Source organism: Mchenga conophoros, linkage group LG3 (assembly GCF_057382185.1).
Source record: "Mchenga conophoros isolate Kocher_MC1m ecotype Shallow Benthic linkage group LG3, M_conophoros_male_GT1.1, whole genome shotgun sequence".
Lineage (NCBI taxonomy): Eukaryota > Metazoa > Chordata > Actinopteri > Cichliformes > Cichlidae > Mchenga > Mchenga conophoros.
In genome coordinates, this window is record NC_140528.1 from 61,904,099 (window position 1) to 61,917,456 (window position 13,358).

Consider the following 13,358-nt stretch of genomic DNA (forward strand, 5'->3'; position numbering starts at 1 on the left):
CACACAGCTACATTCTTGCCTGAAAATATCTTAAAAGTTTATTTTGTGACCCAGAAAGAGTAATAAGAGTAATATTAAAACTAAGTAGCTGCCGCCATTCTTGGAAACTGGAATTGGCTGGGCCGCGCTATGAATTTTGGGATAGGTTGGGCCACGAAGGATACACCCGACCCATCCTTCAAATCTGTTTTAAATGTTAAAAATATAGTTCAGTTTTAGAAGCTTTTATTCAAGTTGAGCAATTCAAATTCTAATTTAACTTATTCAAATCCAGTTTCTGATGGCACAAAGTTCTGCCCATACATGCGTCTCTTTATGGATTCATTTGATTTATGAACATAAATCTGATCTTCCAGTTCTGTAGCTTGCTACACTATCTGAATTAAGTGTTGCACCATGTGGAGAAACTTACAAAAAAACTGTTGACTTCTTTATTTAATGTTAAACACAATGGAACAGGTAAATGACACACCATCAGTTTGAATGTTATTTATTCATTTAGTTCATTTGGCAGGGACAAACCTCTAACTATAAATGCATGAAATTAATAAAAATGTTTAAGATAAAGCAAAAACCCCCAAAACAAAAAAAGGAGAGAAATCAAGAAATACATTCATTACATTCAATTCATTTTATCTAGGGATTGAGAGTAACGAAGTTTCTATTCTCTGTATGTCCTGTACATGTGGCAGAATTGACAATAAAGTTGACTTTGACTTTGACTTTGACAAATTCACACAGTACTGATCAGATCATTTTTTTAATAATGTAGATTTTTAAACAAATACAGTAAAAGTATGTGTTGCTGCCCATAACAGTACTTTTTAATGTAACACTGCTGACTTAAAGTTGTGCTGTCAGCTACTAAAGATCACATATTTCACACTTTGTTCTCACTGATGTTGAAACAGGAAACATTCAGTTAAAGCTTTCTGTATATAAAACTTAAGAATATAAAAACAGCTGACTATATAGAACATATGCTTTATGCTATAAGAGAGTACTAACTCTATATGATATTATGATGTAATATTGTAACTGCACATAAAGCTGAGCATGTCTGATATTTGGGCAGCAGAGGAGCAAGAGTGGCTTCATAAAAAGCTTCTTCTTGGCTTTGCTGCTACAGCTCTCCTCACTGACCTGTAAGACAAGCACAAAGAGACAAAGTGATTTCCAACATGTAAAGATATTATGAGCTGAAGACATTTAATAATGTGAAGAATAAATCAGCCTGCATGGCAGCAGAATTACTGAGAGAGCTTCCTGATGTGACTTCAGAATAAACTGCTACATCAGCTGCAGGACTTGATTTTCCTGTGAATGAAGAGAAGATCATTGAAAACAATAATATCATTAACCAGGAGGAAACTGGATGTCTCCACTGATGCAAAGAGTAGGATTGATTTAATTAGCCATGTAATGAATACTTGTGAATACCTAAGTATAAATTGCAAAATAAACAGATTTACATTGTAAGAGCAGATAAACATGATGAACAATATTCAGTGGAGATGATGGCAGACTTTGCTCACCTTTGTTTTTCTTGGCTTTTTCTTTTTTGGGCTGTTTGACCTCAGCATACATCAGACTGTCCTCTAAAAGAGACGTCAGAGCTCAGCACACATTTGTTCAGCACAGATATGATGACAAGAACATTACAGAGTAAAAACATGAGAGAAACTATTTAGTTTGGGGACATATAGATGGACAATACCATACTGTACAATAACAATATCATTCTGTATATGAAGCAGACAAACTTACACTAAACTCTGAACGGCCCTCGATGTGTATAAGATTCAACTCTGCTGATGTGTAGTGGTCGTATGTAGTAGCTAAGCTTGGTCAGTGAATAACTAAACTCCATGTTGACCTATAATTACCTGCAATATAACGATGTGATGACACATTCAAGTACAAACACTGAATGAGACTGTTGTGACTGTACCTGCAGCTCCTGTCTTCACCTCAGAGTAAACAGCACTCTGCTCTGCTTTATGATGCTTCCCTGTTAAGATGATCGAATCCACAAAAGAAAAACATTTAATACATTTTTAAACGTTTCAAAAACTTTCCAGGCTTTTTTTCTACATTGTATATGTTTTGTGTACTCACACTTATGTCCAAAGTTTTCCAGTTCAATATTAGAGTAAATGACATCTGGGGGTTTATCTGCACCTGAAATGTTCATATTTTAGTTACACAATTGTAAACCAATGACATGGTGCCAGTTTCCTTAAATTAAAAGACTGTTTCATCTCTAGCTGCTCTGTGCTTTTCACATGATGTACTGCACCAGTGTTTCAGTGGCTCACACATGAAAACCAACATGACAGATCTTTCAAAGATAAATGAAAAAACAGAAAAACCTTTTACAGAGTTTCATTAGTTGTGTTTAAATCAACAACAGGACTATCAGATATTTTCAGAGCATGAACCCATCATGGTGTTACTGTTTGTGTTGTTCTGATATGAAACAACAACATTTGTGGATTCTTTCAGTCGAGTTAAAGATACAATCAGTTTATAAAATCCTGTTTGTTTCTGATCTTTTGTGCATGTAGTCAGTTGGTTATTTGGATGTTTGTGCAACTAGATTTTAATAAAAACTGAGCACAAACTGAATCTAAGACATGTGAAAGTTAATGGAGATCTGGAAAGACCAGATGTGGGGAAGACAAGTGTCCTAGGGTCAGCTGCAGGGACAGTAGGGAGACCTCCACCCGTTGCTCCACCACCACAAGATGTTCCACGATTAATGGAGCAAAACATCAATGAAGGGTGGCTCCCAGCTGATGACCCTTCACCTGCCATGATGTAACCGTTGGAGGTGCAACAGGTAACAATGTGTAGCAGGTGTCTTCCTGCCTGTGCTTCCTTCAAGGTCCCTGAATGGTTGACCCGGGTTTTGATGTTTTGGTTTGGTTTCATAGTTCTGTTCTATTATTATGATGTTATGTTTACATTACAGTTATCTGTCTATTTGGTTAATGAGAGGTTGTTTATCCCCTTGTGTTCTCACTCTGTTCTTTCTCTCTGGTCTCCATGTTTTGTTTACTGTCTGCGTCAAGCTCGTGTGTCTTACTCCAGGTCTCAGTGTCAGTCATTTCCTGTTTTATTTTGGTCTCTGTTCTCATCTGTATCTTGTGTCTAGTTTTACATCCACCGAGTCATTCTGTTAACCTCTTTTCCATTAGTAACTACTCAGGTCAGGTCACCATGGTTTTCAGGGTTTTCCATCAGGTCATAGTTCCTGTTACCAGGTACTTTTTCAGTATTTACTCAGCCGGAGTTCAAGGCGATCCGAGACGATTCCAAAATGTGACGTCTACAGCCTGCATCCCACTGATTGACTGCTCAGTGGCGTCACTCAATGACTTATGAGAGTATTTTGTTGATGAGAATCAAAACAGCCATTTTTGAAACCCAACAATGAGGAAAACAGCTACAAAAGCAACACCGTGGTCCCAGAGTGTGACGAAAATTCACAGACTGAGCAGCAGGTTTATCATCGCCTCAACATCCACCTTCATTGTAGTGTGTGTGACGCATACTAATTACGTCACAGGATGCTCAGCCATGTTGCTATTAGGACGACCACACACATTAGGTGGTACTTGACTGTAATAGAAAACCAGTCAATACGATTCGAATAGTTGTGAGTTGATCCAGGTAGGTACTAATGCAGTGGTGGGCAATTCCAGGCCCCGAGGGCTGGTCTCCTGCAGGTTTTAGATCTCACCTTGGGTCAACACACCTGAATCACATTATTAGTTCGTTACCACTGGAGAACTTCAGGACATGTTCAGGACCTAATTTAGCCATTTAAATCAGCTGTGTTGGTTCAAGGACACATCTAAAACCTGCAGGGACACCGGCCCTCGAAGCCTGGAGTTGTCCACCGATGTACTAATGGAAAAGGGGCATTAGTTATCACTGTGTTCCCACCTGTTTCCCATCATCTCATTATATTGTGTTTTATAGACTGTCTCAATCTTCCTTTGCTGTCACATCCTTCATCAAAGTTTGTTTTAATAAGATTTGTAGAAATTTGGTTTCTTAGTTTTTGTTTTTGTTTTTGTTTTATTTGGATAACTTTCTAAGTTCTGTGATAAAGTTGTGTTTTAGTTTAGTAACCGTGACAGATACTCAATGAAATGTCAATACTACTACTACTAATACGATGACTATGACTACTACTAATAATAATAACAATATTAATAACAGAAAAGAGGCTCTTACACTTGGACTGTCTGCAACGATACAACAAGAGCAGGAGAATAATAATGAGAGAGACTCCACAAACCAGTCCAACCATCAACCACACAGGAGACGAAGAGCTGTCAGCTCCTGATACAGTTACTGTAACAACAAATAGCAATTAATTATTAATAAATTATAATTTTATAAAAAAAAATACTTTTATAAAATGGAGCCAAGTGACTTTAAGAATTAAATCAGACAATCTAATGTTCATTCTCAGTCATTGGTTTATAAAACTCCATCAAATGTTTTGATCCTGCTCACCTTTAACTGACATCCAGCTCTGTGCTGACTCTCTTCCTGAGTACTGACACTTGTAGAAACCTTCATCAGACTTTGACACTGCAGAGATCTTCAGCTCCCCTCGGGGATCATTTTGAATAAGTTTGTCATTGTGATAGAAAAACACATTGGAAAGTATTTTTTGTGTTCTCAAACTGCAGCTCAGACTAACAGAAGCTCCCTCAGTCACAGGATGAACAGGACTCACCAGGATAGGACCATCACCATCATCTGTGACACAATCACACACAATTGTTTCAGTCACATCAGCTGCTGCACACTTTGAGAAAAAGCTGACAAACAATAATAAGAATTTGTCCCAGCTTTGCTGTATGTGAAGTAATTTATGTGGGAATAAAAGACACAAACAGCAGATTTAAAGATACAAGATCAGAGCTTCATGATGAAAAACATTTGTACAATCTCAAATCCAAGTAGTAAATGTATAATAACATACTCTGTACAGTGATGTTGACTGCACTGCTGAACTCTCCTGATCCAGACTCACACCAGTACACTGCAGTATCTGACTTTGATGTGTTGATGTCACATGTGGATCCAGTCATTCTCCTACAGTCAGAGAGTCGGCCGTCCTCAGAGAACTTCCTCACTCTCCACTCAGGGAAGTTTCCCTCACAGGTCAGTGAGACAGAGTCAGAGGTGAAGTGTTGCACTCTGTCAGGACTCACTGTGAGAGACGCTGCTGAATGAACATCTGGAAACAACATGTAGTGAAGAGACAAAGCTCACAGATGTTAGCATTCAAAATATCACAGTGAAAATATACTTTTGCTTTAATGTTTAAAGGGCAGTGCTAAAAGACGCAATGTTCGTATAATTTTCACCTTCAATGCTAACCCCGCCCCCCAAAAAAACCATCAATTTACATTTTTTTGCTGTTGCATTACTTGAAAAAAGATAGAATCAAACTGACCTGCAGACCAGACAAACTTTGGTTGACTGTGATCAGTGTGATACTCTGGGTCTCCTCTTCCAGCTCTGCACACATATCCTGCTGTGTGTGTCTGTCCATGAATGATGTAGGAGTCCTGTGCAGTCCCACTGCCATCAGGTAGCAGCTCATAACTGGAGGATTTCTCTGATAGATCAGGAACAGCTTTATACCAGTAGAAGCTCCATCCTGCAGACGGATGTTCAACCTCACAGTTCAGAGTTACTGAGGCTCCAGGACTCAGCCATGATGGAGACACAGTGAGGACAGGACGGGGTTTATCTGTTCAACAAAGATTTTCTCTCAATCTTTCGTCTCTTAACTCTGAATTCAATGTCACTAAAATGTTGACTCACAAATATTTATGATGAACTTTAAGAGTGAGACTATCTAAACATGTCAAATATCTCAACATGTACTAATAAAAACACATTTTTACAAACTGTTTCTATTTCCAGGTTAAATGAACTATGACTCTACTTACTGTCAGAAACTGTCAGTGTGACTGAATCACTCCACTCTGTTGTTTCATGCTGTGAACTTTTCATTCTGCCCTTACAGCGATAGTTTCCACTGTTGGATGATGAAGCAGATCTAATCCTGTATTCATTTTGATTTGGAGCTTTTATCCTGCTGTTTGTTTCCCACTCATAATCCCACTCAGTGTCTCCTCCATGGATCTCACATCTGACAGTGATCGTCTCTCCTCTGTATATCTCAGACCAGTTTGGATACAGAGTCACAACAGGCCAGTTTGAGGCTGTTACTGTTCAAGAAAGTACAATAAAAACACATGAATGTCAAAAATGTTAATGCCTTTTGTTCTTCATCTTCCTCCTTAATCAGGAATTTATCTGACTTCATGTTAAACTCACCAGTTTTCCCAATCCTGACTGACTGGCTGTCCTCTGTGTAGTAAACTGGGTTTCCTCTTCCTCCTCTGCACCTGTAGAGTCCTTCCTGTGAGACACTGATTTGTCCATTTGAGTGGAAAACTGCATCTTGTGTGGTCAGGGCTTCAGAGGATTTCTCATCTCTGTACCAGTAGTATTTCCATCCAGATGATGATGATGGGTTCACAGAGCAGGTCAGGGTCACACTGCCCCCTACTGGAACAGCTGTGTTATCAGCTCTCAGTTTGGCCTTTGGTTTATCTGCAGTTCAGTTTAGAAAAAGAACAAAAGTCAATGACTGAATCAAACCAGTTTAAATAACTTGGTGGAAATATGGAAATAATAAATATCACATAACTTTAATGGTGAAGCTGCAACAAACTGTACAACTATCACACAAACACAACACTAATCTTTCATATTTAATTTGCTGCATTTCTAAGTTAAAAACACACATGAGGAACAATCAGTGGATTTAATGTTTCTTAGTGGATGTGGTGGAGCAGCTGAGACAGATTCAGCATTTGTTCTGCATTTCATCTTTCATGTATTAGAGCTGCACAGCAGAGAAGTTACTCTCATATGTTTTGTTCTCTTCACGGTGAATAAAAAGCTGCTGTTCAGGTTTTTGTTGTTGGAATAAAAACTAAACATTTTACTGACCAACATGAAAGACAGTTATAAAGCTGTAAGAAAGAAGAAGTGCTTTTTCCTTATTTAGATACTCTGGATGAAAGATCTTACATGATACAGTCAGTGTGATGATATCACTCCACTCTGAGAAGAAATAGTCCCTTCTGCCCCGGCAGCTGTATCCTCCACTGTCAGACTCAGTAGCTCTGATGATTCTGTATTCATTGGATGTTGGAGGTGTGTTTAACTTGGCTGCTCTCCATTCATACGTCCACTGAGCTCCTTCACCTCCCTGAATCTCACATCTGACAGTGACTGTCTCACCGCTGTATGTCTGAGTCCAGGATGGCTGCAGGGTCACAGTGGGCTTACTGGGAACTGTTCACAGGAAAATATCCAGTTAGACACAAATAGAAACATAAAGTCATTTTGAAGCCTGGTTTTCTTTTTTCTGTTGTTCAGAGGAGAAAGATTTACTGCATCCTGGTGACATTTTGACTGTAAATGAAGTTGGATTTAAAAGTCAGTGTTTACATTTATTTACCGTGTGGTACACGTGTGTGGTGGCCCACTGGTGTATCTGACTCACACAGCCTGTTCTCCACACACTCCACATTTATAAAGTGATCTACAAATCCTAACATTACAGCTAACAGCTGCATTTTCCCTTTGAAGAACCACTTACAGCTACAGAGACAGGGAGTGAAGGTGGACAGTATATCCTTGTTTTTATGGCAACAAATTTACCTTGAAAGTGGTACAACTGTGTATAATATGATTCACAAGCAGAAAGTAAGATTTACAGATGTGTGCAGTGATTTGTGTGCAACTTTTCAGGTCTCCAGTTCACACAAACTATTGTACAAATGTGTCGACACAAACCTGAGTAACTGCTGATCATTGAGGCACAAATTTTAACGTCCGGATTGTTTTTCAGATTTCTTTCTTTAAAATTCATCGTCCATAATTAAGGATGATAATAAATATACTTAATAAAATACAAGATGTCTTAATAAGAAGAAGAGCTTTTTTACCTTTTAAGAACTTTTTAACAAAAACTTTAAAGAGGAGAAAAACAGCACAGGCCTGTGCAGGCCTACTTTAAATAAAGCATCATTCTGCAGGTCAGTTTGAGTTCAGAATAAGTAAATAAAATGTAGCTGTGGTCCAATAATTGTAAAATAAGAAGAATAATCATGAAAACTATTTGTATATAATTATGTCTTCAGTCCATTTCAATGAGCGATCATCTTCTGTTGTTTTCATGCAGCCACGGGCAGCCCTGAGTATAAAATACATCAGCTCAGGGTCGAAAACATAAAGATATTTATTGCACAATAACAGCATATCTGGTGATAATACACAGCTCACAACACCTTAAATACATGTGGACGAATCACCTGACACGCACAGATCACGTCTCGTGCCCACGTGGGGTTTTGAGTCTAATTTAACTGCCAGCTTCACACAGATCCACAAATGTGAGCTGCTTTCAAGCCACAAATCATTGCTTGTTGATCATATCGTGTGTGTTTGTAATACTTTCAACACAAATTTGTCTCCTTATGGAAAGCAGACTTTGTCATGTTGACATGAGTGTCAGAACGGCAGGTTTATCTCCAGATCCACGGCTCTGACCCACGGAGACCTCTGGCTGATGCTCAGTGTTCTGAGTTTGGCTCGTAGCTGCTAACTAGCTTTCTGCTCTGGGTCAACTTATGGCAAAGTGCAGAGATGGAGAGAGGTGTGGGAAGGTCACAGCAGCACACTTTCTTCCTCTGGAGGCGGTGAACACAGTGAACAGCTGGATACTAACATGTGGCTCACAGCTGGGCCTGTCAGACTCTCTCTGGCTGCAGTAGCTGCTGCTATAAACACACTTTTCTTTTTCTCACTCTGTAAACTTCCTCCTGCAGATGTTGGGGATGTTGTGTGGGACTTTTATTTTTCATTTTTTCACCCAAAGCTTGCGGGAGCCACAGCTGAGGGGCGGAAGAGCCACGGGTTACCGACCCTGATCTGACCTGATGTTAGCTGAGCTGTTGATGACCTCGGATGACAACATGTTCAGGATTAACCTTTATTTTTGTTTGTTTGTTTGTTTGTTTGTTTGTTTTTATGGCTCTGTGGCTTCATACACAGTCTTTCATATCCCCTTAAAGTCAGTTTAGGATGAAGAAGCATTTAGAAAGAGAGGCCAAAAATATTTAATAAAACACAATTTAAAGACTAACAGCAGCTAATGAGCGATAAATATGCAGGTTTTCTTTGGAGTTGATGCCACAATGTTTATTTTTACATTTGTATGAAACACATGAGAAACTTAAATAACAGAAAGTTTAAAACTCACAAATCTCCACAACTGTGACGTCACTGCTGTCCTCTGTGTAGTAAACTGGATCTCCTCTCCCTCCTCTGCAGTGGTATAGACCTCCTTGTGAGACACTAATAACTCTGTTTGCTTCATTTCCTCTCATGAGCTGAGCTTTAGAAGAGACTGAATCACGTCTGAACCAGTCAAACTTCCAGCCAGCAGAGCCCTCCACAGAGCAGCTCAGTGTCACACTGCCCCCTGCTGGTATGACTGAACTTTGTGCTGTCAGTGTGGCTCTGGGTTTACTTGCTGTTGTAGTTAAAGGAAAGACAAACATCAGACCGTCAGTTGCTTCATGAAAAACTTTGTTACAATAAATAAATTTCTTACATTTCTTACAGCACTAATCACACTTAAAACATTCACAGAGTAATTAAAAAAAATTAGTTTCCCTGCATGTGACACATTAGACTGTTTAACAAACTAAAGATTTCACTGATTTATCATTCTCTTATCAAACTGTCATCTCTGTACATTCCTCTTTAAATTGCTGATATTTTAAGAGCCTCCATGGTGTCTCTCCTTTCTGTTTGCACAGTGAGAAAAACTGTTGTCCTGAGCTGCCTGCAGACAGCTGGATCATTGTTGGAGTTTTCCTGTTAAGACAGATGTAAACATGAAAACATTAAATGTCAGCATGAATCATGGTCCAACTCACATGAAACTGTCAGTCTGAAGGCATCACTCCATCCTGTTAAGAGATAGTCACTGCTACCCCGACATCTGTAGTCTCCACTGTGGGACACTGAAACTCTGCTGATCCTGTATTCACTGGATGTTGGAGGGCTGTTTGTGTTGGGTGCTGTCCATTCATATTTCCACACCTTTCCTTCACCTCCCTGAATCTCACATCTGAGAGTGATTGTCTCACCAGTGAATATCTGAGACCAGCTGTGCTTCAGTTTCACAGCAGCCCAATTCTTCCCTAACAAACAAATAAACACAAATATTAAACTGAAAAAAATCATAAATCAATTGTTACTTCAGGTTAATCATGATGTTTTGTTTTATTTCACAACACAATTTAACCCTCACCTTGTTTCTCAATTGTAACTGCAGCACTGTCCTCTGTGGAGAAAACTGGATCTCCTCTCCCTCCTCTGCAGTAATAGATGCCTCCTTCTGAAATACTGATTGTGTGCTCTGATGTTCCAGCTCCTATTTTCTGAGCTCCAGAAAACTGTGAATCATGTCTGAACCAGTCAAACTTCCAGCCAGCAGAGCCCTCCACAGAGCAGCTCAGTGTCACACTGCCCCCTGCTGGTATGACTGAACTTTGTGCTGTCAGTGTGGCTCTGGGTTTACTTGCTGTTGAAGATACAGGAAAACATACATCATATTATCATTTACTTTGGGGAAAATAACAATAACAAAATGAATTAATTAATAAGAAAATAAATATTCAAACTTCAAATACCAGTTCAGTTTTGAATGAACACCAATGAGTAGTAGACAGATGTAAACATGAAAACATTAAATGTCAGCATGAATCATGGTCCAACTCACATGAAACTGTCAGTCTGAAGGCATCACTCCATCCTGTTAAGAGATAGTCACTGCTACCCCGACATCTGTAGTCTCCACTGTGGGACACTGAAACTCTGCTGATCCTGTATTCACTGGATGTTGGAGGGCTGTTTGTGTTGGGTGCTGTCCATTCATATTTCCACACCTTTCCTTCACCTCCCTGAATCTCACATCTGAGAGTGATTGTCTCACCAGTGAATATCTGAGACCAGCTGTGCTGCAGTTTCACAGCAGCCAAAACTGTTCAACAAACAAATAAACACAAATATTAAATTGAAAAAATCATAAATCAATTGTTACTTCAGTTTAATCATGATGTTTCGTTTTATTTCACAACAAAATTTAACCCTCACCTTCTTTCTGAATTGTAACTGCAGCACTGTCCTCTGTGGAGAAAACTGGATCTCCTCTCCCTCCTCTGCAGTAATAGATGCCTCCTTCTGAAATACTGATAGTGTGCTCTGATGTTCCAGCTCCTATTTTCTGAGCTCCAGAAAACTGTGAATCATGTCTGAGCCAGTCAAACTTCCAGCCAGCAGAGCCCTCCACAGAGCAGCTCAGTGTCACACTGCCCCCTGCTGGTATGACTGAACTTTGTGCTGTCAGTGTGGCTCTGGGTTTACTTGCTGTTGTAGTTACAGGAAAGACAAACATCAGACTGTCAGTTGCTTCAGGAAAAACTTTGTTATATAACAAATAAAGATTTCAACATAAAAACTCAATAGTAATTTAAAAAAATCCAATTTATTTTTATTAATTTTCAATTTATGTATTTTTTTAATTCAGTAAGTGCTTAATAGGTCACAACCCTGGATGATGGGTTAAGAAGGTGGATGGAGTTCAATAATAGATCTCAGGTTTCTCAGGTAGGTCGGTCCCTGATCTCAGTGTGATCATCACACTTGATGCAAACAGCACCAACAGCACAAGAAAAAAAAGTGTCTTCACAGCAAATTTGATGAGAGTCAACACCTGGCAGCAGCACACATGAGGACAGCACAGGTATCTCAGCTAACTGTTAGCCAGCTAGAGAGCCAGGAGCTAACACTGGATGTATATAACATGATGAAAACTTTATCAGAGTGAATCAAGAATCAGGTGAGACTGTTTTTATGCTCAGCCACCAAACTGTACTCCTAAATGCAGAGACAGGTGAACTATACACTGTTAGCTGATCTGAGGCCAGTTGATTGTGGTCGCTCTTATTATCAGATTTTTTGTTAATCTGTTTTTTATATAAATGTTTGTTTTAAGGATCATGATCACATAAATATATATGCATAAAGATGCATAACCAGTGCACAGTCAGCAGCATTTATCAGTCATAATTTACACAGATGTTTTTCATACTGTATGCTATCCCCGACCCCAACCAGGGCTGTGATGTGATAACAGAACTCTTCTCTGGGACAGTGGCGCGGCTGCCCCTCTGTTGGTCTTCCATGGTCTCTTGTGTTCTGGGGGCCTCTGGATGTCTGGAGTTTTGATCTCCTCCATACCCGCTTCACACCCTGGAGGACGGGGCTGTGGCCCCCCCACACTCCCTAGCAGATCATTACATGAAGAAACCTTTGGAATGCAAGCATGCTGATCCACACAGGTATGCACACATGGGTATTCACAGACGCGGACTAAAGCTTTCTTGGCTGCTGCCTCAAAGCACACTGTGCGCTGTCTATCTTGCGTGCTGCACAATATCGTTTATTACTTAGTAAATACTGATATCTATGACTAGCTAGTTTATTGTGATGGTGCTTTGTTTTCTCTATTATTATGTTGCTCTTTGTTGTTTGCTGTCTCCTCTGTTTGTTTTTGTTTGTTTGTTTGTTTGTTTTTTTCTCCATACAGGTGACCCAGGAGTTTTTTGTTTTTTTTTTGTCTCTCTTCCCCCCCCTTCTCACCGTCTCTTCTCCCCTTTGGTTTTCTTTCTTTCTCTCCCCCTCTCTCTCTCATTCATTCCCCCTGTCCTATTTATTAAAAAAAAAAAAAAAAAAAAAAAAATGACCAAAGATGAACTGAAGCTCTGCCATCACGTAATGTCGCATACTGCTGTTTCTGATGTCATTTAAAAAAAAAAAAAGAAAAAAAAAAAAAAAAAAAAAAGATGCATAACCAGTGCACAGTCAGCAGCATTTATCAGTCATCATAATTTACACAGATGTTATTCATACTGTATGCTATCCCCGACCCCAACCAGGGCTGTGATGTGATAACAGAACTCTTCTCTGTTGATGATCAGCCTTTTCTTTTTTCAGCATCTGTATTTTCCATCGTCAGACAGCAGCTCTGCTCATTCTGTGTTTATTGATCATGTTTGATCAACTTAAAATAATTTTTTAAAACAAATAAATAAAGTAATTGTGTCATAATTCAGAGCTGCAGTGGTGAAAACCACACACATGCACATATGGAAGAAACTGAGTTCATCACA

General features: G+C 39.3%; 1 protein-coding gene across 1 annotated transcript in view; it reads right to left on the reverse strand.

Annotated features, from left to right (window-relative positions):
* Positions 1 to 1,192: 1,192 nt before the first annotated feature.
* The window catches only part of LOC146579904 (basement membrane-specific heparan sulfate proteoglycan core protein-like), an 88,899-nt gene continuing 76,733 nt past the window's right edge, over positions 1,193 to 13,358 (reverse strand). The window contains exons 3-18 of the mRNA XM_085265624.1: positions 11,275 to 11,553; positions 10,907 to 11,167; positions 10,436 to 10,708; positions 10,059 to 10,325; positions 9,377 to 9,649; positions 7,138 to 7,404; positions 6,376 to 6,654; positions 5,985 to 6,260; positions 5,483 to 5,782; positions 5,006 to 5,263; positions 4,531 to 4,779; positions 4,246 to 4,365; positions 2,119 to 2,181; positions 1,952 to 2,011; positions 1,536 to 1,598; positions 1,193 to 1,317 (exon numbers count right to left, since the gene is read on the reverse strand). Coding sequence (XP_085121750.1) covers positions 1,193 to 1,317; positions 1,536 to 1,598; positions 1,952 to 2,011; positions 2,119 to 2,181; positions 4,246 to 4,365; positions 4,531 to 4,779; positions 5,006 to 5,263; positions 5,483 to 5,782; positions 5,985 to 6,260; positions 6,376 to 6,654; positions 7,138 to 7,404; positions 9,377 to 9,649; positions 10,059 to 10,325; positions 10,436 to 10,708; positions 10,907 to 11,167; positions 11,275 to 11,553 — 3,413 coding nt within the window. The remainder of the gene's footprint in view (positions 1,318 to 1,535; positions 1,599 to 1,951; positions 2,012 to 2,118; positions 2,182 to 4,245; positions 4,366 to 4,530; positions 4,780 to 5,005; positions 5,264 to 5,482; positions 5,783 to 5,984; positions 6,261 to 6,375; positions 6,655 to 7,137; positions 7,405 to 9,376; positions 9,650 to 10,058; positions 10,326 to 10,435; positions 10,709 to 10,906; positions 11,168 to 11,274; positions 11,554 to 13,358) is intronic.